The 24,443-nt window shown below is 37.0% G+C and overlaps 5 protein-coding genes and 1 non-coding gene across 7 annotated transcripts; 2 read left to right on the forward strand and 4 right to left on the reverse strand.

Moving 5' to 3' along the window:
- The first annotated feature begins 3,286 nt into the window (after positions 1-3,286).
- Positions 3,287-5,633, forward strand: LOC121750776 (transcription factor bHLH63-like). Its single transcript, XM_042145380.1, has 7 exons — positions 3,287-3,903; positions 3,994-4,224; positions 4,309-4,443; positions 4,533-4,604; positions 4,708-4,893; positions 4,977-5,073; positions 5,411-5,633. Exons 1-7 carry the CDS (start codon positions 3,493-3,495, stop codon positions 5,446-5,448), a joined length of 1,170 nt encoding a protein of 389 aa, XP_042001314.1. The 5' UTR covers positions 3,287-3,492; the 3' UTR covers positions 5,449-5,633.
- Positions 5,634-7,250: 1,617 nt separating this feature from the next.
- LOC121750277 lies at positions 7,251-11,329 on the reverse strand. Of its 2 annotated transcripts, none has more exons than XR_006039844.1 (5): positions 9,429-9,821; positions 8,543-8,655; positions 7,836-7,954; positions 7,647-7,713; positions 7,251-7,554 (listed from the first exon to the last, which is right to left on the reverse strand). XR_006039844.1 is itself a non-coding variant. In XM_042144793.1 (5 exons), exons 1-5 carry the CDS (start codon positions 9,821-9,823, stop codon positions 7,529-7,531), a joined length of 444 nt encoding a protein of 147 aa, XP_042000727.1. In that variant the 5' UTR covers positions 9,824-11,329; the 3' UTR covers positions 7,251-7,528. The 2 variants fall into 2 exon arrangements, 1 of the variants encoding a protein (XP_042000727.1); XM_042144793.1 differs by lacking the exon at positions 8,543-8,655 and having other exon boundaries at positions 7,647-7,723; positions 9,429-9,508; positions 9,682-11,329.
- LOC121753431 lies at positions 11,103-11,181 on the reverse strand. Its single transcript, XR_006040409.1, has one exon. It is a non-coding gene; the product is annotated as a small nucleolar RNA U30 (small nucleolar RNA).
- A 790-nt stretch (positions 11,330-12,119) lies between the features above and the next one.
- Positions 12,120-14,414, reverse strand: LOC121753039 (protein RER1A-like). The gene is made up of 4 exons (XM_042148187.1): positions 14,292-14,414; positions 13,237-13,609; positions 12,657-12,837; positions 12,120-12,503 (listed from the first exon to the last, which is right to left on the reverse strand). Exons 2-4 carry the CDS (start codon positions 13,587-13,589, stop codon positions 12,453-12,455), a joined length of 585 nt encoding a protein of 194 aa, XP_042004121.1. The 5' UTR covers positions 13,590-13,609; positions 14,292-14,414; the 3' UTR covers positions 12,120-12,452.
- Positions 14,415-18,445: 4,031 nt separating this feature from the next.
- Positions 18,446-20,628, forward strand: LOC121750412 (probable pinoresinol-lariciresinol reductase 3). The gene is made up of 5 exons (XM_042144946.1): positions 18,446-18,751; positions 18,837-18,971; positions 19,238-19,475; positions 19,630-19,833; positions 20,314-20,628. Exons 1-5 carry the CDS (start codon positions 18,566-18,568, stop codon positions 20,478-20,480), a joined length of 930 nt encoding a protein of 309 aa, XP_042000880.1. The 5' UTR covers positions 18,446-18,565; the 3' UTR covers positions 20,481-20,628.
- A 900-nt stretch (positions 20,629-21,528) lies between these two features.
- LOC121752534 (protein RER1A-like) lies at positions 21,529-24,193 on the reverse strand. The gene is made up of 4 exons (XM_042147660.1): positions 24,077-24,193; positions 22,986-23,351; positions 22,052-22,232; positions 21,529-21,897 (listed from the first exon to the last, which is right to left on the reverse strand). Exons 2-4 carry the CDS (start codon positions 23,330-23,332, stop codon positions 21,847-21,849), a joined length of 579 nt encoding a protein of 192 aa, XP_042003594.1. The 5' UTR covers positions 23,333-23,351; positions 24,077-24,193; the 3' UTR covers positions 21,529-21,846.
- Between the last annotated feature and the right edge of the window lie 250 nt (positions 24,194-24,443).

Genomic DNA, 24,443 nt, shown 5'->3' on the forward strand with positions numbered 1-24,443 from the left:
AAGCTTTTAATTATGTAATTTTTAATTTTTTAGTAATTAGTAATAGTATTTTGGATATTTTTAATGCATTTTAATATTGTGGAAATGTTTTTAATTAAATTGAATAATAGAATGGTGGGACCCTTGAGCATGTCCTTGCGGAAGAGCATGGATGAGAGTGTTGTGCTCTTGGGGAAGAGCATGGAGTAAAAAATTAATAAATGTGGGGCCGAGTCCACGTCTAAGCTTTTTGACAAGAGCATGGTTGGAGATGCTATAAGGTTTAGGTGAATCTCTACAATCCATATTTCAACATTCTAATAAATTAAATACCACTAGGGTTTAGGTCAAACTTCAAAACAAATAAAGGATTATTCTATAGAACAATTTTTTTTTATCAGTTTTGCTGATCTTTAAACGTTAAAAAACACCCTTTAGGGTTTGGGTCAATCCACAAATCAGATTTCAACTTATAACAATTTCAATAGGCCACCATGATATACAAATTTACTATATATGGAGGAGGGAGGGAGGGAGGGAGGGAGGGAGGAGGGAGGGAGGGAGGAGAGAGAGAGAGAGAGAGAGAGAGAGAGAGAGAGAGAGAGAGAGAGAGAGAGAGAGAGAGAGAGAGAGAGAGAGAGAGAGAGAGAGAGAGAGAGAGAGAGAGAGAGAGAGAGAGAGAGAGAGAGAGAGGGGCCCTTATTTCTACAGGCATTGCTGTAATGTCTACTTCAATATTTGTGGAAGAAAATGATTAATAATTACCCACTTTATCCAGAGTTATGTCAAGTCACTTGCAAAACTAACTACCAAATTGCCTAAGATACAAGGCATGTAACACAAATACATTATACACACAAAAACATTCATATCCATGGTCTTATATTGATAATTCGAATCATCAAAGCAAAATTAATTATGTTGATGATAGTCAAGTTGAAATTTGAAAAGTATGTTGACGATCAAGTGGTCTCACTGATCAATTCTTCGTGATTGACATTTCTTTCAGAAATATAATCAACATATAATTGTCTTTGAGTCAAAACCCTAATCATATTTGATAGTGATTTTTTAAATTAATAAAGTATGTTTACTTTACATAATTTCGGGTGATAACAACACTTATACCTCGAATAACAAAAAATGTTGTCTTAGAGCAAACCCTAATCATATTTGATAGTGATTTTTAAAATTAATAAAGTATATTTACTTTTTCAAATCGCGGGTGATAACAACATATTTATAATTTGAAATTAAAAAAAAAAACAACGTACTTATATCCAATTGCACCATTATGAATGTTACATATATATCAGCGTCGTTTTCAGAATCTAGAGATAATATACGTTGTTTTAATTTGTGTTCTTTTTTTCTCTCATTTGGTATTCATAATTTTAATTAATAAAATAAATTACAAGATAATACGAGACCAGGGCAGACAGCAACATAAAAATATGATTAAAGATGTCATCGTCATTTTAAAGAAAAGGCGAATGAGAAATAGAAATTTAATAATATAAGAAAATTATGTGAAAAGGATATGAAATCTGTACTGGATTATGGTTGTCTAGTGACAACGATTTTGTAGAAAATTTACACAGCGTGGTCCACCCTCGAATTGTGCTATCTAAGTGTTATTACTATATAAACATAATTTTACAAGGTTGGATGCACATAAATGAAATGAAAAACTCCCTCCATCACACAAATATAATTGTCCACTATTTTTTATTGGGATGTCCCAATTTGTAGTATACTTTCCCAATTAGAAAATAGCAGTATTAGTAGTATTTGACCAATATAATTTGTGATTTGTGAAGACAATTAATAGAATAATAAATAATGATCAAATAAAAAAATTATACTCCTTGTCGATAGTAATTTGTACTTACCGGCGAAATAGCCCGTCGGCAAATAGTCCAACAAATTACTGAAGGATCTCCAACATCATTTTCTGCAAAATAAACACGATAAGGTTCCTTGAACTATGTCATATGATGGAAATTCGAACTTGTTTTTTGTTGTTGTGAAAACTGCAAAGTGATTTTCTATGATTTTTATCATGTCAATTGTATGTAACGTTCAATGTTGTTTAACAACCTTGAATTTTTGTTGCAGATAAATGTGAAATTGAATTCATGGTTTGATTGGTAGTGGTTTAGAATTTTGAAGATGATATGCTTATGCATGACAATTGAAGAAATGAAAAATGAATAGAAATGAAACATATCACTGCAGCTGAAAAGAGGAAGATAAACACTTAATTTAACTTTTTTGAAAAGTAAAATGATGTTTTAGATATTTCGATCTCAAAAGTTAAAACAAACATTTGATCATTTGTGGCTTTGTGCTATACATGCATGGTTTTCCTTATTCATAAATCATAATTATCCTATTCTTTTTTATAATCTAAGGATATTGTCTCTTAATTACTAATTTTTGGTAATTCAGATTTGATCCATAATTTTCAGAATTTGAATGATTGTCCATAAACTTTCAATATTTCTATTTTTTCTATTGAAATCAATTAACGCCGAAAAATCAAAGTTGATTTTCCAAAATAAAAAAAAATATATAAAGCAAATAAAACATGACATTTCTATCAAAATGGCATTGTTATAATTAACTCGTAAAATACAAAAAAATATAAAACTCTATCCACATCATCACAAACTCACCTTCTCTTCTCTCTCTTTCCCCCCTCACAATGTCACATATCTTGCTCTATGCTTTCTTTAATTTGTCTCAACTCTCCATTTTACTACTACTCTCTACTCTCTTCCCGCCTTGTTGTAGTCCTTCAATGATCAATGGCTCCTTTTGAGGAGTAGGCGATGGTGTGAAAATTATTTCTATTTTTCAAAATTTTAGATGGTAATTGGAACAATATCATTTTGATCAAAGCAGTTCTAGTATAGTACCATCATATCTATTTTTCCAGATCAGGTTTGATTTTTGTATGGATAATAAAAAAAGAAAGTTGGTAAGTTGATGAATTATAGTAATTGAAAACATTGAAAGCTATGATGAAATGACACAAAAATCAATGTTGGAGTGATAATTGTGGGCAACCAACAATTATCCCACAATAATCTACAGTGTCAAATCGAAGTCCCTCCCAACCAATACCTGATATAGATGTGGCCCATCAGACACGCCCACGTGGCTAGTCACATCTCCCTGGGGCCCACACACCATGGCTTCTGCTTGTGGTTACATTCCATTCCATGCCTCTCTCTCTCTCTCTGCCCCCACCACCACTCCCTCCCTCCGGCTGGATATGTCAGCTGCCTGTCTTAATCGGACTTCCCGGCGGCTTTCCCTCGATTATGCTTCTCTCTCTACCAAATAAAGAAATCTAGTATATTTTTAAATTCTTTTTCCCTAACTACTTTTATCCTCCACACTCCCCATATATATCCATTGCCCACTCCCACCATTTTTCCCTCACACACACTTCTTACCCTTCATGAAAACACTCTATATATCTCAACACACAAACCTTACTAGCTAATGAACACTGGATTGCCGGAGATGTTGCATTGCCTCAACTCCTCCACGTCGGAAAACTGCGAAATGAGCGTGCTCGAGCGGCAGCGCTCCCGCCTCAAGCAGCAGCAGCAGCAGCTCAGCCAAAACCACCCGCCAATACCTTACTTCAATGGGAATGACCACCTCGCTTACTCAGGCTTCCACGTCGATCAAGCCCTCTCCGATCTCGTGCTTAACGGCGGCGCCATGAAGCCAGACCCCGGTGTCGAACACCACGACTTCCGCCGCTTCATGAATTCTGGGAGTGCCACAACAGACTTCCAAATGAGCTCCGCTCTCCCAAGAACGGTCAGCTATACGGCGGCTGCGAGTGTCAACTCGGCCCCCGGGAAAGAGAGCTGCAAGAAAAGGAAGGCTGACAGAAGCCCCAAGGTATTATATAATATAGGAGTATGTACATGTTTGGTTTTATTTGAATTCATCCAATTTGCTGATCAAGAATGTGTTTTTTGGTGTAATCAGATAGCTGCAGAGGAGAAGAAGATGAAGGGATGTGCAGAGGAGGAATCTAAGATAACAGAGCAAAACAGCAACAGCAAAAGCACCACCACCACTATTAGCACCTCGGCTAACAAGAACAGCAAAGGGGCATCTGCTAATGGGAAGAAGGCTAGCGACGCGCCCAAGGCCGATTACATCCACGTCCGGGCACGTCGTGGCCAAGCAACGGACAGCCATAGCTTGGCTGAAAGGGTAAGAAAGAAAGAAAGAAAACCTTCACTTGATATGTTGAAAAATCTTGCATTCTTTCTGATGGGTTGGCTTTGATTGATCCAGGTTAGGCGAGAGAAAATAAGTGAGAGAATGAAATACCTGCAAGATTTGGTGCCCGGGTGCAACAAGGTTACTGGGAAAGCCGGTATGCTTGATGAGATCATCAACTATGTCCAATCTCTGCAAAGACAAGTAGAGGTATAGATATGATGAAATAGAGATATATCAGTTGCCATTTTCTTGCAATTACCATCATAATATTAATACCAAAACTTTCTATATGCCAGTTTTTGTCAATGAAATTAGCTGCAATCAATCCAAGGCTGGATTTTGACATCGAGAGCTATATTCTTAAAGAGGTAAAAAATATTGACAACACAGTCTTCAATTCAACATGTATGTGATATTAAAGTGTTATATAGTACTAGTGAAGCACAATCCAACTGAATTTCTTGCCCGCAGATGTTTCCAGCTTGCCCTCCGGCAATGGAGCCTGATCATTCTCACCTTCAATTCAATACATCAGTTGAAGAAGTTTCGGGTTCAGGTCTAGAAATGGTGGTGGATCCAATGGATGCCACGCTTAGGAGAACCATAAGTGCCCCTATAACAGCCCAGCAATCATTTCTGAATTCATCCAGCTTGAATGTGAGTTCTCTACTTTTTTGTTACTTGAAATGGTTAAAACATTGCATCTCAAGATGTCTGACAAAGCAACTACACATGAACAGCAAATTCAGCAAGTAACATGGGAGGATGAGTTACGTAATCTCTACAGTATGGAGTACCAACAAGGAAGATCTACATTTATTTCTCAGCAGATTACAGGTACATAGACATGTCTTTCAAGCTACGCCTTTGGTGTCTCTGGTGGCTTACACAAATTAAGCATATAGGATATTTCTGCACTCAATAAGAGACCATACTAACCCCACAACACAGAGCTAACTAAAGTCATGTGGTCCTAAACAGTGCAGTTGCTAAACCTTATCCTTTTTTCCCATCTTCCACTGAAAATGAACCAATGATCCAATAATTCCTTAGTGCATTGCCACATAGATTACATCTAAGTTTTCACCTTGACTTCACTTCTATTTTACATTCAATCCTACATCTACAGTTCTACATGAATATAAATACATAGCTTAACTTCTCTTTTTTCCAGGTTTTCTAGAGGCAAACCATGTAAAGCTGGAGATGTGAGTCAAATATACAGATTCTTGAATTGAACAAAGTCCAATTCAAAGTGCTTCTGATCCCCATATCCCCCCACCCTTCAGAAGCTACGTATTGTGTATATTGCATCTACGTGTATATTTAGTGACAATATTAGCAATGACGATGATGATCAGTAAAGATAATGAAAGATAGCCCAATTTTGTATTAAATTTCCCTTGATGTTGAAATCTTCTCATACGAACAGACATTGCTTATGTTTAAAGTTGACATCTTTGTAGAAAGAGGGCAAACTATTCATGTATAACATGTTAAGAATCAATGTAACATCAAAAGATTGGAATTCATGTAAAAACAGCACAAAAGGGTCAATTCCATCTACTTGAACAAGTGGTGGTGTATGAATTAAACCTGAAAGCAATCTTATACTCTATATATTTTTTTTAATGAAATGATAGGAAGAGAACAATGAACCAGTAAAACATGGTGTTCCTGTTGGGAGAGGAGAACGAGACATCCCATTTATCAGACCTCATGATTAGAAAACGAAAGGCAATTTCTCGTTGATTCCTCTCAGTTGTCCCATTTTTCCGTCGTTGTGGAGTAGTGGGGACTGGCCATAAATGAGCTGCAAAGTTTCAATAGTTTTTATGATAGGAGCAAAAGCATTTGTAAGTTTTCTAGTACTGAAGAACAGAATTAAGGCCATTACGAGAAACATTAGCCACATGTCTGTTGAACTAATCATTTCAGTTTACCCTATGCTACTACTTCCACCCATGATCAGTACAACAATTATCAAAGACTCTTTCTTTGGGAAAAGAATGCATTGTAGTGTGCAGTCTTTTAAGTATCATAACACATTGATTAATATGAAGAAAGAAAACTGAGTAGAAATCAGTCAAATCTGACAGCAATCAGGCCTATCAGAGCATCTTTTATACCAAGCTACATAGATATTTGTGAAAGCTGGGGATTTTGGAAAACAGAAATTCAACAGGAAATGTGTAATATAAACACATACTGTACAGCAGTAGGACTCAATCATAATTGATAACATGGTTTAATGACCAATTCATACTGTAAAGATCCCTTTATCTCTTTTCCTAATAACTTTTTTTCTTTCTTTTGGGGTGGGGGGATGATATTAGTGGTAGGCATAAAATTAAATTGAGACAGTTGAGACGCCAACCTGTATCCTACGGCTTGCAGAGTAGTTCTCCACTTTGGGACCTCAAAAGGGCACCAATATCACCTTCATTTTCAAGCCATGTGGAAAAAGGTAAAGGCTGGACCTGGCTTCGTGTTATCTTCAAAATCTCTATGATTCTCTCTGCCCCATCGGATGGTGAAAGAGATTTTTTCCTGCTTCAGAACTTCATCAAGAAAACAAAATTCAAAGGATAAAGAAACGAAAGCGAGTTTTAGCCTAGTCGCTGTCATGGGGCCATTCCCCGCTTGAAAAACTTATTTCTCAATGTTGACAGCTTACAACTATAAAAGTTATAAAACTAGATTCTAATGGCTGTGAAGATGCTGGGTCAGTGCATTCACAGGTTGTGTGAGAACCTGAAAGAATAATTAGATTTATAGAAATCTTGGGACTGGTCTTTCTCATTTCTGAGATCAAATCCTGTTAAATAATTAATCAAGATATAAGTTGCATGCCTCCATGGGGTGGTTGGATAAAAGATATTAGTAAATCAAAATATAGCAGGCAGGCATGCAAATGATGTGAAATGGGATATGGGTTGGAACAATGAAGGGTGAAATTGTTATGAAACAAAATCATGCCACTCCATCAAAACCAAGATTGAACTAACAAAATGCACTCAAAATGAGTATTCAAGGGCATAAACATTGCCACAATTCGATGAAGAATATTAGTTATACACTCCACTATTGTACTATAAAATAGTTATAGCCAAACTAATATACATGAGTACAGATAAGTAGTATATTACAAACATCAAACTAATTAACTAATCATAATCTTATTCCTAAGTTCACATCCAACAGAAAGAAATCCTGCCTTCACTAGAAGAGGTACAATCACCATATGCATGCTTCTGTCGATCCTTAACCTGTTCATCCTGCTTATGATCCATTACAGCACAAATTTCTCCCCTGCATCTGTGATAACCAAAAAATACGTTTAGAACTACGAGTGTGTTTAGTTTATATATAAATTAATATAATACTTCTGAGTATGGTTACAAGTATACCTTTACCAGGAACGACTATAATTGGTGCTGTTTTGCAATTATGGAAGCAATATTCACTTACACTACCCTGTATTACAATGGAGTAAACATAATGAAAAGAGAACACACATATGAGTATGAAATGAAATGAATGTCAAGTTAATAGCATTATCATGGAAGGACATTCATGAGAAAAGGGGTTCGATAAACCTTTGAATCAAGCTTTGGCCTCCGGTGCCCATAACTACAGCAGCAGGCTTCAACCTCTCTGCTTCCTTGCATATTACTTTCCCTGCATCTCCTTCCACTATCCTAGCCTTTGTCTTTACCTATTTCCATGAAAATATTTGCAAGTTTGAGTTGTAAAATTAGAAGATCATAAATAAAATTTCCTATGAACACGTCTTAATTAATGTGCATGAAGTAAACAAAAAATGAGTCCATACATGAAGATAGATTAATAAGTATCATATTCAATCTCACAATTACAATGGCATATAATCAGAAAAGTCATTCATTACGCACTTGCATATAACATTGATTACGGAAACCCTGAAACATGTATCTGCACTCCGAAAAATCAATGGCAAATGACATGAAACGTGTATTTTTGCTCAAGAGATCCATTTAAAGGAGAGCTAAGTGGAAAACTAGGCCCCAAAATACTTCCATTCTTCATCCATTGCAACATAATTTCTTGGATTGAAGCTATAGCAAACCATACACAAAGACATAATAGGTTTCACAAAAGATGAGCTCAAAAACATGTTTAAAGTGGATATTAAATTGACTGCATAACAACTAACAAGTAAAATCAGTGAGCTCGGACTTCATGTTTTTAGGTGGCTAGCAAATTGTTCACTCGATTGGAAGTAATGCTAACTGTTGGAAAAAGGAAGGATAAATTGGCCGCCTACTTTGAATGGAGTAGAGTTCCTAAGGCCATCCACAATAGGAATAGCCCAGCAATAGCCCAACCATAGCCTAGCCACAAACTCCTCCTGCCACATCATCAACACTAAAAATCCTCCTGCCACATCATAAATAGCCCAGCCACATCAATAGCCACATCACTTAAAATTATATAAAACAAATAATTAACAATCACACAAAATACGCAATTTAATTTACGATACATATACGAGAAAATTCAATAATATTATTAAAATTTAAAAAGTACATTAATTAAAAAAAATTACATAATTAACAAAAAAAACTACTGCCGTGCAGTCCTCCGCGCCCATAACTCTTCAATTAAATCCTTTTGAAGTCGAATACAAGTGGTGCGAATGAAAATGACGGGCAAGTCGCGTATATATAGTGTTTCGGAAACAAAAAAAAATTAAAAATTCGCGCTAGGCAGTGCGCTAGGCGATCCGGACGCTGCAATAGCGCCACGGAACCGCCGAGCGCTAGGCGGTTTTTTTTCGCGAAAATCGCTGGGCGGCTGCAATAGACCGCCTAGCGCCGGCGCTCGGCTAGGCGGTGCGCTAGGCGCTATTGTGGATGCTCTAAGAACATTTATTTAGTGTAGAGTTCGTAGTATAGTATGTTTCCAATACACATTTATTGGAGCACCTCAAGTGACTCTAATCTTCCTATAAATACTAGGGAGATAAGCTTTTGTAAACAAACAATTGGAATACATCCTTTTACTTTCTACTCTCTACTTCCAATATGCATATTCAATCTTCCTACACCTCTCTCGGTTACCATCTTTAAGACCATCGTCTGGATTATAAGTACTCCTAAGTATTTAAAAATAAACCGCTAAAATTGTGAAATTATATCGTACGAACTCACCATAGCAACCTCAAAGGCCTCGGCTGCGAGCTTCTCCATGAGCCCCTGAGTCATGTCGTACACAATTTTGTTGTTCAAACCTTAGAATCACCAATCACAAAAACGTCAGATTCTCAACCACAACAAAATAAAAAAAAACGCACAGAATTGAAAAATGAGTAGTTGTGAGGTGTAGTGGAGATGGCGAAGACGAGGTGGACGGTGAAGGCGAGGCGGCAGAGGTGCGTGATGGCCCAATCGAAAGCGTGCTTACTTTTAGGGCCATGATCGACCACGATCATGATGTGGCGGCCCCTCCTTCTCTCTCCGGTCTCGGGTACAACCAGTATCAGCGACGGCAAAACCACTTCTCTCCAGTTGTACTCTTCCTCCTCCTCCTCCATTAAGGTCTCCATTTCTCAACTTTGTTTGGCTAAGCTCCTATTTTGAACTTTCAATGGATGCAAGCAATGGCTAAGCTCCTATTTTGAACTTTCAATGGATGCAAGCAAATAGGCGTGCTGTGGTGGTTCATATGCAGATTGAAGAATAGTAGTACGGGATATGGATGAATTAATAGTAGAGAAACTGAAATTGATCTTTCTCATTTGATGATTGTGATTACTTTTAGTAGTATTTGCTACCAATATTTGAGTCGTGTTCGATTCCAATTGGAATTGAAGGTGAAGTTGTAAAGTACGCGGCTTTTTTGTGTTTGAATTTTGAAACACATTTCTCAAAGTTCACCATATATTGACTACCTTCATATATTTAAATCAGGTTGAACACGGTATTCCTTTTGGATCATTACAAGATAATTGCATCAGTTAATTATATTAAAATTCAGACAAGTTTAAAATTAAACAAAAATATTGAGACGATAAACCATGAGTCTGAGAGTTTTAAAACAAAACACAAATGAGGAACGAAATATAATCACATCAGTTAATTTCGGATTAACGAGATACAATCACATCATCATCGCGCATATACAAGTCAAATAAATTTAATTAATCAAAATTAAGTTGTAATTTTCGCAAAAAACTCTATTTGAGATACTTTTTCCCTTTTTGTAAAACTGTCAACCTATTTTCAAACTAATGCAATGTATTATTGATACTGAACTTGCAACAGATCAAATTGTAGTAGTTAAATTTATGTATACGGCTGAAAATCATTTCGGATGTATAGGATTTGTCACAAGTTTTGATATATTTGGAAACGGTCTGAGACTCTGAATTAATCAATCCAACAAGTGAAAAATAAATACTACTAAAATTTAAGACCAATGTATAAATATCAAAACATAGGTAAAAGGTGTAGTAATAATTCAATAGAATAGCATAGCATAGCATAGCATAGCATAGCATAGCTTTCAACTTTCTTATGCTACATCCTAATTGTAGCTTAGGGAAACTGATAAATCTAAATAGCTAGTCCACTCAATGTGGATTGAAAAATTTAACATACTGTGTTAAAAAAACAATTCAGAATTTACGAAAAAATCATAAAGCTTACACAATGGGTTTCGAACTCTTTCAAAATGAAAACTAATTCATTTATTTAAGAAGGGATAAAATTAGAGAAACTTTAAAAACAGTAACTGTGGATTGATAAACCATGGGAGGTTAAAAACAATAAATATATTCAAAAATAACCTAAGAAATAAGTAAAAAGTGGAAAGAAATAGGAGGCGCTCAGACAAAAAAGAATGGATTGATAATTTTCCTCAGTTAATATCAGATTAACGAAATATAATCACATCATCACCGCGCCTCCTCTTTGACCAACGCAAAACAGGAAATTGAAACTAAACTCGTCTGAAATTAAACTCAAAGAGGAAATAGAAATTAAGAACATCTTTATGGACAGAGAATTAGAGCACAAAATCCGTTTTCCCATATGGAGGGAGGCGCTTTCGAATTCTGCTCTTCAGGTAGGGTTTAAGTAAAGGCAAAAGATGACTATCTAATTTATATAGAGGAAAAAGGCATGGGTAATTTCGTCCATTTATTATGAATATTGAATATGACCACTTCACTGGCCTTCCTAAAAGAATTACTAGTCCGTACTAGTTTCAGGCCCAAAATATGACTACAAAAATTACTACTCACAAATTGTCAATATTATTTTCTTTTCTAATTTATTTATTTACATACTATGTCAATATAATTATAATAATAATAATAATAATATCAATGGTGTATCATTGATTCTTTAGTGACATCGACTCAGATATATCACTTTTTTGGTGAGAGGGCCTCCTAAATTTTACTTCTAAGTGTGCACACATTTAGCATCAAATTTGCCTCCAAAAAATTTATTATGGGACAATTAAATTTTTTTAAAATTCATAATTTATCATTCAATTTAAAAGGTATGGAATAATTCGAAATTTTACACAGAGTTCTGTTTCTTTGATCTATCGTTAATCACGAAGACATATCTCCAACAAAATTAACATTATTGGGGCTCGAATAAACGTCTATCTAAAATTCTAAACAACAAGAGAGATTCAACATTTTTCATCATCTTACCGTGTGGATTTCCACTCTAGCAAAAGGTGTAGCGAAGAAATAGAAGTAAGTTCTTGAAGACATCTCATCTAGTATTGATGGTTAGAATGCCCTAAATTTCAAAGGAGTATTGCTGAATCGAGATTGAGCTATATCCAGATGTTAGTATGCGACAGTTGATCATATGATTCAATGATTCATATCAAGAGAAATAAAATAGATAATCTTTTAATACAATGTAGGCATATTAGTTTGAGTCCCCTAATAATGAAGATGAAATAACATCATAAAAGAACTGGTAATCTCCCTGTGGCATGTCAAACAAAATGATGCTTTTACTTCTACAAGCACGATTAACAGTTTGCTGCCATGATCAAATAACAGCGTGCAACTGAACTATACTCCTAATATACCCGTCATTTTCAAGTACAAATCACGGAAACAAATAGAGTAAATCATCGTAATCAAATCCATCTTTCCCACTTCCTCCCACTCTCAGATTCTAATCAAATCACAAACGGACTCAAGTTCAGTCTCGGGGGCTGCTGGCACTTGACGCCGGCTTTTTCTTTCCATATTTCTGTTGCAAAATAAAAAATCATTGGTAAATACTTTTTATATCAAAATAGTTTCATCTCAACAACACCTCAGTGATACGTGCAGATAATAATTTCCTAATACCACAATAGCAATATGTAAGAAATTATGCAATTTGCTTGAGAGAGCAGCTCACCTGTTTTCCCAAATTAAACGGAATGTATCTGTACTTGACCATGTGCATGATTTGACGCTTCATTGTTAGAAAAAGAAGAACAATCCAATAACATAATAGGATAGGCCAAAATACTGGAACATCGAACATGGAAAAGAATGTCATCAGGAAAGCTACACAGAAAGCCTTTGTGATGGCATACCTGGAAAGACAGAACAAAAAACTTATCAACAAATATCTAACTCCATTTTCACCATAGTTTCAATAGAAAAAAAAATATATCGTTTGTTTCAGCTCGACTGTCTAAAACAAGTAGATGTTTACAGTGGGAAATGGACATAGAAGAAGTCTAGGCATATATATTCAAAATGTCTACTAGCCAAAACATGCAAAAAAGTGGTTACAGCAACACCCTCTTAAATGCACTTATAAGACCATGATGCCATCAAGTAACATGGCACATGAGCTCTGTAATTTCGATCATGGCACAGGATTCCATCAAGCAACTGATATAACATAATCAAGTAACATGGCACAGAAAGTTAACAAAAAATATCTTATGACGCCCAAATAAAGACCATCAAAAGACTAGAACAATCACCAGAATTTGAACTCAGGAAGACGGCGAATGAAAGGCTTGAACTCGTCAGAACCCTTAGTGGGCAGTGAAGGTCCTTCGTTCGGTTCCAGCTCGGGGTCAACAAGAGGTGACAAAAACCCAATGAGCAAATTGAGAAGGTAGATCCCCAAACCATAGGTAACAATGTAGAATCCCTGAACATAATAAACCCGCAGAGCATAAAGAAGCACCAAACAAACTGTCCCAATCCACCGATAAAGAGAATGTGGGGTGGATTTATCTAGATAATGCTGAAAAAGTTTTGACAGCTCATGCCTCCGTTGGTCAAGTGCGGCAGCAGCTGCTGAGGGACCATCACCTCCGGTTCCCTCCATGAAAAATCAACTTCCAAACCCTACAAGTCCATCATAATGTTCAATAAGGAGTAACAGCTAAGACACGTCAAGCATCCAATACGTAAAAGAAAGTCAAAACATGTGTACTCAATACAGGAATTCTCAATTCATCTGACAAAGGAAGACTAGTTGATTATCTTTCAGAAACACATTTTCTACCATTTGAGATAGATAGATGATAAAACAGGGAAACTCAGTAAACAAGATTAATTAGTGGAAAGATCAATTTCTACCTACGGTAAAATGCACAAATACGTCAGTGACAATATTTTTCCGACATGGATTGCGGTTGACGATAAATCCAATGTATTTTGCTTCTTAGCCCCAATCTACTAACACAATCCGAATTACACAATCTCTAATTCAGATTCTCTCTCTCAACTTAATATCCTCGCGATGATAGCTAAAACAGCTAACGCTATTCCTAAAAACAAGCTAAACCCCATACGCTTGATAGGAAACGAAACTGAACACAACTTACGACTGAAATTAGAACCGACACAAAGATAAGAAACAATAGTTACCGCCAGATCCAGCAACAGACGATTTAATTTCTTGTCAAAAAAAACAGAAACCTAAAACGTAGACCGTCAGATATGAACATAAAACAGCAAATCACACAAATTTGAGCAAGTTACTCCATATTTCGATCAGAGAGAAGAAGCAGATTAGGGTAATTACCTTCCGCGAGTGAAAGAACAGTACAGAACCAAAATCTTTGGAGAATTTAGGAGTTGAAAAAAATTGGGGATTTAGATCTGTATATAGAGAGGGATTCCGTTTGCACCGATTACTTCGAATACTATACGAAATGACAAACGACGACTTCCCATTTTTTATGATAATATCTTTCCATGCCATGGGCCTTTTCGTCATTTTCGTACTAGCCTAAGTTAAATTATGTGGTAAATTAATTTCTAGTTCGTGACATCATCATTATATAATTTAGAACATTAACATGTGAATTATTGATGGATAAGAGCATCCACAACGATAAGAGCATCCGCAACAGTGGACGAGCAACCGGCTAGCGACTCGTCCATCGCGGACATCCACTATTAGAGCCGGCGAGCGAACGACGGACGTCCGCGACGGACAAGAGGTTGCCTGTGGTGGGAGGCGCTCGTCCGCTATTGTGGTCAGGCGACGGACGAGAGCATTTTTTATTTTTTTAAAAAACTTTATATAAAATAAAATGGTTGCATTTTCTTCGTATTCGTGTTGAAATTTTAATTCCGTATTTGTGAATTTGTTATTATTGTGTTAGGCTATTGAGATGTCTGTCCTACTATGGATGCTCAAATACGTAAGTATATTAAGGAGTAGTTTTACTACTCCATTTTATTACTCTTTACGTACGGGGTGTTTTTTTTCATACATAGGAGTTCGAGATATATTCGGCAAGCGAACTAGCCCGCCACAGCCCCTCGGGGCTCGAATACTTTAGCTTCCCTCCGACGGGTTCGGGCGTGAACTAGCCAATGTTGGCTCGTAGACTGCACTCCCTCCGACGAGTTCAGCCCCGGTAGACTACCCCGTCACCCTCAGACGCGTCCAGGCTCGAAAGCTTGACAAGCCCCAATGAAACAACCTTGAACATGCTCACAGGGAAATTAATCTCAAAGTTGAGTTATCCAGGAGTCGAACTCAAGACCTCCAAGATGGTGTCATATCCTTGCCACCCTTCTCAACCACTTGAGCTAGGGGGCTTGGATTTACGTACGAGGTGTGTTAAAATGCTAACTTTTCTTAAATTGCTAATTTGCTAACTCATCAACGTAGTGTATTAAAAATGTCAATACGATCACATAAAATGTCAGCACATATTTTTGTGTTAACATTTTAATAAATTGTGTTGACATTTAAATATTAATGTCAACATGATATACCAAAATATCAATTTAAGTTTATATTGACATTTCAGTATCATTGTATTGATATTTTTAATACATTTCATTGATGAGTTAGCAAGTTAGTAATTTAAGAAAAATTAGCAACGAATCATACCCATTCACCTAATATATTAAATTGATATGTATATTATTTATAATTAATGGAGTGTGCCTTAAATTTTGAAAGGCACGTGACATACCCCACCCTCCGTGTGTACGAAATACTAATGTCATAGTATTTTGCTAATTTGAGAATTTAAAATCTTATTTATATTTCCATTTTGTATAAATTATTACATATATTTTATTATAAAATTAATACTATTACATACAACTAATATTCTACTATTAGTATATTACCTACTTTTTCATATTTTTTAAAACCTACTCTTATCATTGTCACAGTTTATTGGTGATTATTTTTGGAATTCATTTGTTTTTCATTCGTTGATTAGATATGCCACCGATTTGGTTGGCACCCACAAAAGTTGGTTGGTGTAAGTAAAATACTGTCATAACACTTGCCTCCGATAGAATTAGTCTCTCCTTAAATTATCTTTTTCAGTGCATTTGTTTATTTTTCAATAATCAAGCCTTGTGTTTTTTCATCCATCCTTGATTATAGTATAAACCAAATTTGTTGATCAATTTCAAGCGTAAAGTAAATCATAATTTAGGTGAATGGGTCAACGATCTGATCAAATTTTTAACCATATTGATATTATAGGAATTAAAATTACTTGATATTACTTTGTTAGATACTCACATTTAGGTCATCCGCAACGCGTCACGCGGGTGGCCCGTATTCCGTCACGGAGGGACGGGACGGCAGCGTGACGCGTTGTAGCGCCCCGTCTCGTCCCCAGCCCGTTCTGCGTTCCGTCACGGCGTGACGAGTGGCGAGACGTCTCGCGCCGAGGCGACGTGGCTCGCACCGGCGCCATGAGTGACGCCCACTCGCCGCCCCGGGAGTGGGCATCATCATGCTGACGCGATAAACCATTTTTTTAATTTGAATTAAATAAAAAATTAAAATTAAAATTAAAAACGGTAATATTACCGTTTATAGCCGTTTTCAATTTTCTTCACTCTATAAATACTCCTAATTCATGCTCATTTCACACACAACTACACATCTATTATTCTCAAATCATCTCCATTTCCTCTCCAATTTTCATCTAACATCTCATCACAAAATGTCCGGCGACGGAAACTCCGGCGGTGGCGGCTCCGGCGGGTGGGATCTCAACGCGTTCGGCGACTGGGGGAGCATGTACAACACATTGGGTGGTTCCGGTTCGTCGACGTCGGGCACCCAAGGTTCGTCGACGCCAGGGGGTACCAAGCACCCAATTTTGACTTGGATGCATACGCCCGTCCCTCCGCCCCGCGGTATTTGCAGGGATTATCCCAGATTCGGGAGGATTATTCTGTTAAACCCACTCCGGAAGAAGGTCGAGGCGGGGGAGGAGGCCGAGGCGATGGAAGCTCCAGGGCTGACAAGAAGGAGGATCTAGGCCGGCATCCGTACGGCCCCAAAGAAACGCTGGCGGTGTACAACGTCTGGATCAGCATCTCGTACGATCCCATCGTCAGGAATCAACAACCCTGGAAGTATTTCTGGGAAAAGGTCACCGAGGCCTACCACGAGGTTAAGCCAAAGGGGTCCCGCCGCCGCACATATAAGATGCTCTGCGCTCACTTTGACCGAGTTGACAGAGAGGTCAAACGATTATGCGACATCCACAAGAATGAAGCGGCTCATTACCAAAGCGGAGCCACGAGAGCCGACATTCTGAGGTTGGCTTTGCTGGTCTACTACGACGACACCGACAAATAATTCAAATATGTCGATGTTTTGGAGGTCGTCAAGGACGAGGAAAGGTGGGCCAGCGGTGTGCGGTCCAGCACGGGCTCGACCTCTAAGCGCATGAAGCACACGGCGAGTGGCCAATACTCGTCTTGTGAGGGCGGTTCGGGCAGCGGGCCACAAGAGTTTGTCTCGCAGGAGGTTGAGACCTCAGCAGACGATGCCGGGGGTTCCTCCCGTGGGGCCGTCAGCCGCAAGGGAGAAATGCGGCGAAGGCGGCTAGAGGGAGGAGGGGCCGAGCCGAATCAAGCCAGGCGGGCTCGGGCTCGGGGGGACCCCCCAACTCTCTTATCGCCATGTACATGATCGTCACAATGGCGGACACTTCCCGCATGACGCCCGCCCAATACCAAGCCCGACTTAACAGAATTACGTTTATGGCAGCACAACTTGGCATTCCGCCTCCTCACGGCTTCAGTGCACCTCCATCGCCTTCGGAGGAGATTCGCCGGCGGAGTAGTTTTTTTATTTTCTATAAAATTGTATTTTAAATTATGTCATGTTTATTTTTTTAGGATTTTAATTATGTCTTTTTTTTTTGAATTTTAAGTTGTATTTTTATTTTATGTTGTAATTTTATTTTATTTTTAATGAATTGTGTTTTTTTAATTGAACTTGGTTGGAAATAAAAATAAAAAATGAAATTGAATGAATAGTAATTTAAGGGACTGGAGGGTTGCAGGTTCCGTCCCTTAGTTAAGGGATGGAGTAAAAAAATACAGTGGAGCCTGCGAATAGTAATTTAAAGAACGGTTTAGTGACAACGTTGCGGATGGTCTAATCGAATACACCAACCCTGAATATGATTTGACCAACACTTCGTGTTCAATTAGCTTTTAAGTCCAAAAAAAAGTAAATGTCCTAATTAATCAGATAATGAAAATAAGACGGGGTGTGTTAAGGTGAAAATTTCCCAGTATTTTATTCAGTAATTTTAAATATTTTCTCTCATTCAATAAAAATATTTTGATTATTCCATTTAAATAATTTAATAAAATTAATCCTATTTTTATTTATGAAAACTTTTCTCAATTTTTTTCCTCCTTCATCTATTTTCTTTCAGAAATGAAAATTTAATTTCTGTAACATTTACTACGTACTACACTTCTGTTGAAAAACCAAACATCACTACCAGAGCAAGCGGCGGCGTACAGGCTACTAGCTCTGCTCCCGCCACCGCCGCAGCAAACTCAATGGCGGAAAGCAAGAGCAAAATTCTAATAATAGGAGTCACTGGCAACCTCGGATTCGAGCTCGCCAAGGCCAGCTTAAACGCATCCCATCCAACACTCGGGCTTATCCGAGATTCCGCATTTTCCGATCCCAACAAACTCCACAAAATTCAGCTGCTCTCCGATTCAGGCCTCAAAATAGTTAAAGCATGTCCGATAACTCGACTTTTCCCCCTTGTGTTGTTGCTATTCGGCTCATGATTTCTCATTTTCTCGGCTTGTTACATCCTAGGGCTCGTTACACGATGAGGAGATCCTAATTGAAGCCCTAAAACAAGTTGACGTCGTCATCTGCGCCGTCGCATCCAAGCAAGTTCATGATCAGAAGCCTCTTACTTCGGCCATCAAACGTGTCGGTTGCATCAAGGTCAATTATTCTCAATTTTGCAGTTTTATCAGTGCAAAAACATTCAAAAGTGTGAAGTATTAAATTGATTATTGTTGTTTCTCTCTACGCTCTGTTGAATTGCAATGTAATTAGAATTCTTTAGTGAATTTCTCGAATCAGGACTAGAAATGGTGATGTTTTTCTTCGTTTAGTGATTAATACTACTCAGAATAGGTGTTTAGTGTTATGGCAAGACTTTGACTTATGGCATTGAATTTGATTGGTTGGGAATTGGGATTGTGCAGAGGTTCATTCCATCAGAATTTGGATCAGATCCTGACAGAACTAGAGTTTCCCATCTCGATCACAATTTCTATTCAAGGAAATCTGAGATTAGGCGTCTCGTTGAATCCCAAGGCATTCCGTACACTTACATATGTTGCAACTTCTATACGAGCTACCTGCTTCCGTCCCTCGTCCAGCCAGGCCGCCAAGCCCCACCACAAGACAATGTCACCATCTTTGGAGATGGAAATGTTAGAGGTTTCACATTTATCATTGTCTTAGATTGTATGAACTATACGTCACAAATGTATTGATTCATTCAGTCTCTTTGCATATTACTTGGTTTCTGCTATTTTTATCCTTTCCTTCTCAGTAATGAGTTTGAATGTTGTAATATGTGCGTCTTTTGCAGGCGTCTTTATGAAGGAAAGTGACGTAGCTGCATTCACGATAAGCACCATGGATGATCCATGCACGCTGAATAAAACCCTGTATCTAAGACCACCTGGGAATACAGTCTCCATGAATGAACTGGTTACTATTTGGGAGGAAAAAATAGGGAAAAAACTTGAGAGAAATTATATTTCAGAAGAAGAGCTTCTTAAAAGAATTCAAGGTATTATGTTGAACCATTTTATTCGTGACTGATTGTGTGTCTACATTTCAGTTGCTGTAGTTTTCTTGCACACTTTGATTGACTGATTTGGACGGATTTCTAACTTCTGGCATGATAGTAGGATTATGTAACTATCCTAAGTCCTAATATACAGTAAGTTGATATGTGTCTACCATTTCAGTTGCTACAATTTACCCAACTGGTTAAGATGGAATTCTAATTAAGTGCAACACATCTGACAAAATCTACACCCACATATATCCTAGCATGATAGCAAGATTATGTAACTATCCTAACATGATAGTAAGATTATGTGTGTCTACCATTCAGTTGCTCTAGTTTTCTATAACACTTTGCTTGACTGGTTTGTGGTTTAGACGGAGTTCTAACTTCAAAGCGTGACACATCTAAGAAAATCTATGTTGACATATATCTTAGCATGATTGTAAGATTATGTAACTATCTCACATTGGATTGCAGAAAATCCATATCCAGAAAACATGCAGATGGTCTTCATATACTCGGTGTTTGTGAAGGGTGACCAGACTTACTATGACATAAACTCATCAAACGGTGTGGAGGGAACTCAGTTGTATCCACATATCGAATATACTACAGTAAGCCAGTTTTTAGACAAGCTGTTGTAGCTTATAAGGTTGTGTTTTTTGCTACTTTGATATCTGAGGGATTGTATTTTTCCCTCTTATTTCATGCGCCATGAGTTGGCTGTGATTAAACGTTGAGTTCTGATTCATAATTGAGAGATTTGGTAGAAAATGAGATTTTGGGTTTAAAGTTTGCATATGAAGATTTTTGTTTCAGAAACGAAACAGAAGTACTCTTATACTGCAGAAACTGGTATCATTCCTTAGTGTATATACTTCTCAATATTATCAAAAACTACTAGAATATAAAATAATGAGCTCTAAATAAGTTGAGGAATGAAGTTTTAATACTACTAGAGGAATGGAATTTCGTATTTGCAATGGAACACCTAAAAATGCAATTGCGATAAGAAATGTTGATTTTCAAAATTTATCGTTAAAAAATGCAACCTAAGTAGTACTACTATTTAGTAAGAAAGGTTAAAAAGAACTTGCGCTTTTATTTTGAAAACTCCAAACATGTTAAAAGCCCACAATCTAAACACCATAAAATTATGTGACACATAATACAATCATATATGCATGGTTCAAATAATTTTTCCCTACTTCCAAAATGGCAAAATAAGTTGTTAATCAAAATTAACATACAGACTCAAGCAACTAATAATAATTAAATTTTGTTCTTATTTTCAAATAATTACAAGGGTTGCAGAAAAGAGAATTTGCATCATCACCCAAACAAATATTCTTCTCCAGCTATCGGGCGAATCCTTCAGAGTGCCCGGAAATATGAATATTCTGATCTTAAGCAGTAGTTACATCAGAAATTCATTTTGGAAGCAACCGCCGGTAATTTCATACTACATGTGACCTCGATACGTGTTGATTCATGCTGTAGTTTGTATTCAGTTATTTATAGATCATAACTACTGAATTTGAATTTAATTATTTGGTTAATTGAAAAGGCTTAGGAGATATGTATGAAAACAACGAGAGCTTGGTGCGAGCAATTAAACAAAATCAGGATCGGATTGTAGGTGCTATGCTATGGAGGAGACTGGTAAGTGTATGAACTGAAAATATGAAACAATTTTACCAAATGAGATGTATATAGGATTTGCTTCATATCAACTATTGATGTTTGAATGCCCTAAATTTCAAAGCACCAACAGCAATAATTTCACTGTAAAATGTCAAACAAAATGAAGCTTTTGCTTCTCCAAGCACCAACAACAGTTTGCTGCCATGATCAAAATAACAGTGCGCAACTGAACTAGTATATGCTAATAAACCTGTCATTTATAAGTACAACTTGTGGAAACATATAAGAGTAAATCGTCATAATCAATTCCATCTTCCCACTTACTCCTGGTCTCAGAGTCCGATCAAATCACAAACCAGCTCAAGTTCAGTCTCGGGGGCTGCTGGCGTTGGAAGCTGGCTTTTTCTTTCCATATTTCTGTTGCAAAATAAATATCATTGGATAGGCAAATACTTTGTAAATGAAATGGTGGTTTCTTCTAACAACACCTCCGTGACACATGCTGAAAATTTCCTAATACTGAAGAAGCAATATATAAGACATTATGCAATTTCCTTGGAGAGCAGCTCACCTGTTTTCCCAAATTGAATGGAATGTATCTGTACTTGACCATGTGCATGATTTGACGCTTCATTGTTAGGAAAAGAAGAACAATCCAATAACATAATAGGATAGGCCAAAATACTGGCACATCAAACATGGAAAAGAATGTCATCAGGAAAGCTACACAGAAAGCCTTTGTGATGGCATACCTGGAATGACAGAAATGAAAAACTTATCAATATCAAAATCTTAACTCCAAAGTCACCATTGTTGATACACACAAGAAATTTATATCATTTGTATCCAGCTTCCCTTTCTAAAACAATTACAGGGTCCAGATTGTCATATAGTTAGCAAGAACAACCTAAACAAACATTGGGAAATTGCCACAGAAGATGTCTAAACAACAAGGCATGTGTTTATTTTTATTAAGACCATGATGCCACCTCAAACTATTTTGTTGTTTTAAAAAGAAACCACAAACCTCTATAAAAGTCGTGACAAACTGACAAGAACAATGAAATTCTTCTACTTAACTAGACTCTAAAGTTAGGTTGATATTCTAGAACATTGAATGCCCTATATCAAATCCAAGCAGTTTATTCTGCTATAGTCAAAAGACAAGCTTCTTCTACCACATTCCCCAAACTGCCCACAGCATAGGACAAGATCATAGGAGAAATGGTCCGACCAAAGAACTGGTAGCAGAACTTTACACAGCACATCAGTATCCTTTTTGGCATGCTTTTATTTTAATCTAGAAAGATTTGCATTTAATGACACATGTGGTTATAGGATATTTTTATCTCTGTAACTTTTGATCATGATACATGATTCCACCAAGCAAGTAAGCAACTGATATAAGTAACATATAACATAATCAAGAAACATGCCAAAGAAAGTTAATGGAAAAATATCTTATAATGCCCAAATAAAGACTATTAAAAGACTAGAACAATCACCAGAATTTGAACTCGGGAAGACGGCGAATGAATGGCTTGAACTCATCAGAACCTTTAGTGGGCAGTGAAGGTCCTTCGCTCGGTTCCAGCTCAGGGTCAACAAGTGGTGACAAAAACCCGATGAGCAAATTGAGAAGATAGATCCCCAAACCATAAGTAACAATGTAGAATCCTTGAACATAATAAACCCGCAGAGCATATAGAAGCACCAAACAAAATGTCCCAACCCACCGATAAAGAGAATGTGGGGTAGATTTATCTAGATAATGCTGAAAAAGTTTCGATAACTCATGCCTCCGTTTGTCAAGTGCTGCAGCAGCTGCTGAGGGACCATCACCACCCTCCATGAAAATCAACTTTTAAACCCTACAAGTCCACCATAATGTTCAATAAGGAGAACCATCTAAGATATGTCAAGTATCTAAATCAGGAACGAAACTCAAAGCATGTGTTATCAATACTGGGACTACCGATTTAGCAGCCAAAGCAAGACTAGTTGATTATCTTTAACAAGCACATTATCTCCCATTGGAGATGGATCAATTCTAAAACAAGGAAACTCAATATAGACAAGATTAGAAAGTGGAAAATGAACAATTTCCACCTACAAAAAATACACAAAATCCAAGCATAACGTTATCAGAGTAGCTAAAGCAACAGTAAAATGCATGAATATCTCAGTAACATTCTTTTTCCGGCATGGACACTGTTGACCTCAAATCAAGTGTATATTTTTCTTATGATCCCCAATCAACTAACACGAATCACAATTTCCTAATTCAGCTTCTCTCTCAACTTAATTTACTCACGATGATAACAAACAGCTAATCATTACTAAAAAAATTAAACCTCGTATGCTTGATAGGGAACAAAACTGAACACAATTTACAACGCAAATTGGAACCGCAACCAAGATAAGAAACAATATTTGCCGACAGATCCAGCAACAAATGATTCAATTTCATGCTACCCCAAACAAGAAACCTAAAACCTACTCCATTAGGTAAGGAAATAAAACAACAAATCACACAGATTTGAACAAATTACTTCATATTCCGATCAAAGAGAAGAACGTAGAATAGGGCGATTACCTTCCGCGAGTGAAATAACAGTGAAAGAGAGACAAAATCCTCAGTGATTTTGGGAGATGAAAAAATTTGGGGGTTTGGATCTGTTTGGAGAGAGGGATTCCGTTCCAGCGATTTCTTCGAAAACCACTCGAGTTTCGAAACGCTTTTGGTATATATCATTTCATGCCATGGGCCTTTTCGTCATTTCAGTTCTCTCCATCTAAGTTTAATAGGAGTAATTAAATTGAGGTGATTATCTCATGCAGAAATAGTTAAGCATATTTTTCTTATATGCTTAACAATAAAAGAGCTTTTCTTTTCTAAAACCAAAAAATGAAAATAAAAGATAAAACCATTTAAAATTTTATTATTTACTGCGCGGTCAAAA

This window comes from Salvia splendens, chromosome 10 (genome assembly GCF_004379255.2).
Source record: "Salvia splendens isolate huo1 chromosome 10, SspV2, whole genome shotgun sequence".
Classification (NCBI taxonomy): domain Eukaryota; kingdom Viridiplantae; phylum Streptophyta; class Magnoliopsida; order Lamiales; family Lamiaceae; genus Salvia; species Salvia splendens.

Excerpts from the sequence above, each read along its gene's own strand:
- LOC121750776 (XM_042145380.1), top strand. The coding sequence starts at position 3,493 with ATGAACACTGGATTGCCGGAGATGTTGCATTGCCTCAACTCCTCCACG. Across the intron at positions 3,904-3,993 it reads AGGCTGACAGAAGCCCCAAG|ATAGCTGCAGAGGAGAAGAA; the intron begins GTATTATATAAT and ends TGGTGTAATCAG. Across the intron at positions 5,074-5,410 it reads TATTTCTCAGCAGATTACAG|GTTTTCTAGAGGCAAACCAT; the intron begins GTACATAGACAT and ends TCTTTTTTCCAG.
- LOC121750277 (XM_042144793.1), bottom strand. The coding sequence starts at position 9,823 with ATGGAGACCTTAATGGAGGAGGAGGAGGAAGAGTACAACTGGAGAGAA. Across the intron at positions 7,724-7,835 it reads GGCCAAAGCTTGATTCAAAG|TGTAATACAGGGTAGTGTAA; the intron begins GTTTATCGAACC and ends TGTTTACTCCAT. Across the intron at positions 7,555-7,646 it reads TATAGTCGTTCCTGGTAAAG|ATGCAGGGGAGAAATTTGTG; the intron begins GTATACTTGTAA and ends TGGTTATCACAG.
- LOC121752534 (XM_042147660.1), bottom strand. The coding sequence starts at position 23,332 with ATGGAGGGTGGTGATGGTCCCTCAGCAGCTGCTGCAGCACTTGACAAA. Across the intron at positions 22,233-22,985 it reads CTTCCCGAGTTCAAATTCTG|GTATGCCATCACAAAGGCTT; the intron begins GTGATTGTTCTA and ends CTGTCATTCCAG. Across the intron at positions 21,898-22,051 it reads CATTCAATTTGGGAAAACAG|AAATATGGAAAGAAAAAGCC; the intron begins GTGAGCTGCTCT and ends ATTTTGCAACAG.
- LOC121753039 (XM_042148187.1), bottom strand. The coding sequence starts at position 13,589 with ATGGAGGGAACCGGAGGTGATGGTCCCTCAGCAGCTGCTGCCGCACTT. Across the intron at positions 12,838-13,236 it reads CTTCCTGAGTTCAAATTCTG|GTATGCCATCACAAAGGCTT; the intron begins GTGATTGTTCTA and ends CTGTCTTTCCAG. Across the intron at positions 12,504-12,656 it reads CGTTTAATTTGGGAAAACAG|AAATATGGAAAGAAAAAGCC; the intron begins GTGAGCTGCTCT and ends ATTTTGCAACAG.
- LOC121750412 (XM_042144946.1), top strand. The coding sequence starts at position 18,566 with ATGGCGGAAAGCAAGAGCAAAATTCTAATAATAGGAGTCACTGGCAAC. Across the intron at positions 19,476-19,629 it reads TGGAGATGGAAATGTTAGAG|GCGTCTTTATGAAGGAAAGT; the intron begins GTTTCACATTTA and ends CGTCTTTTGCAG. Across the intron at positions 19,834-20,313 it reads GCTTCTTAAAAGAATTCAAG|AAAATCCATATCCAGAAAAC; the intron begins GTATTATGTTGA and ends ATTGGATTGCAG.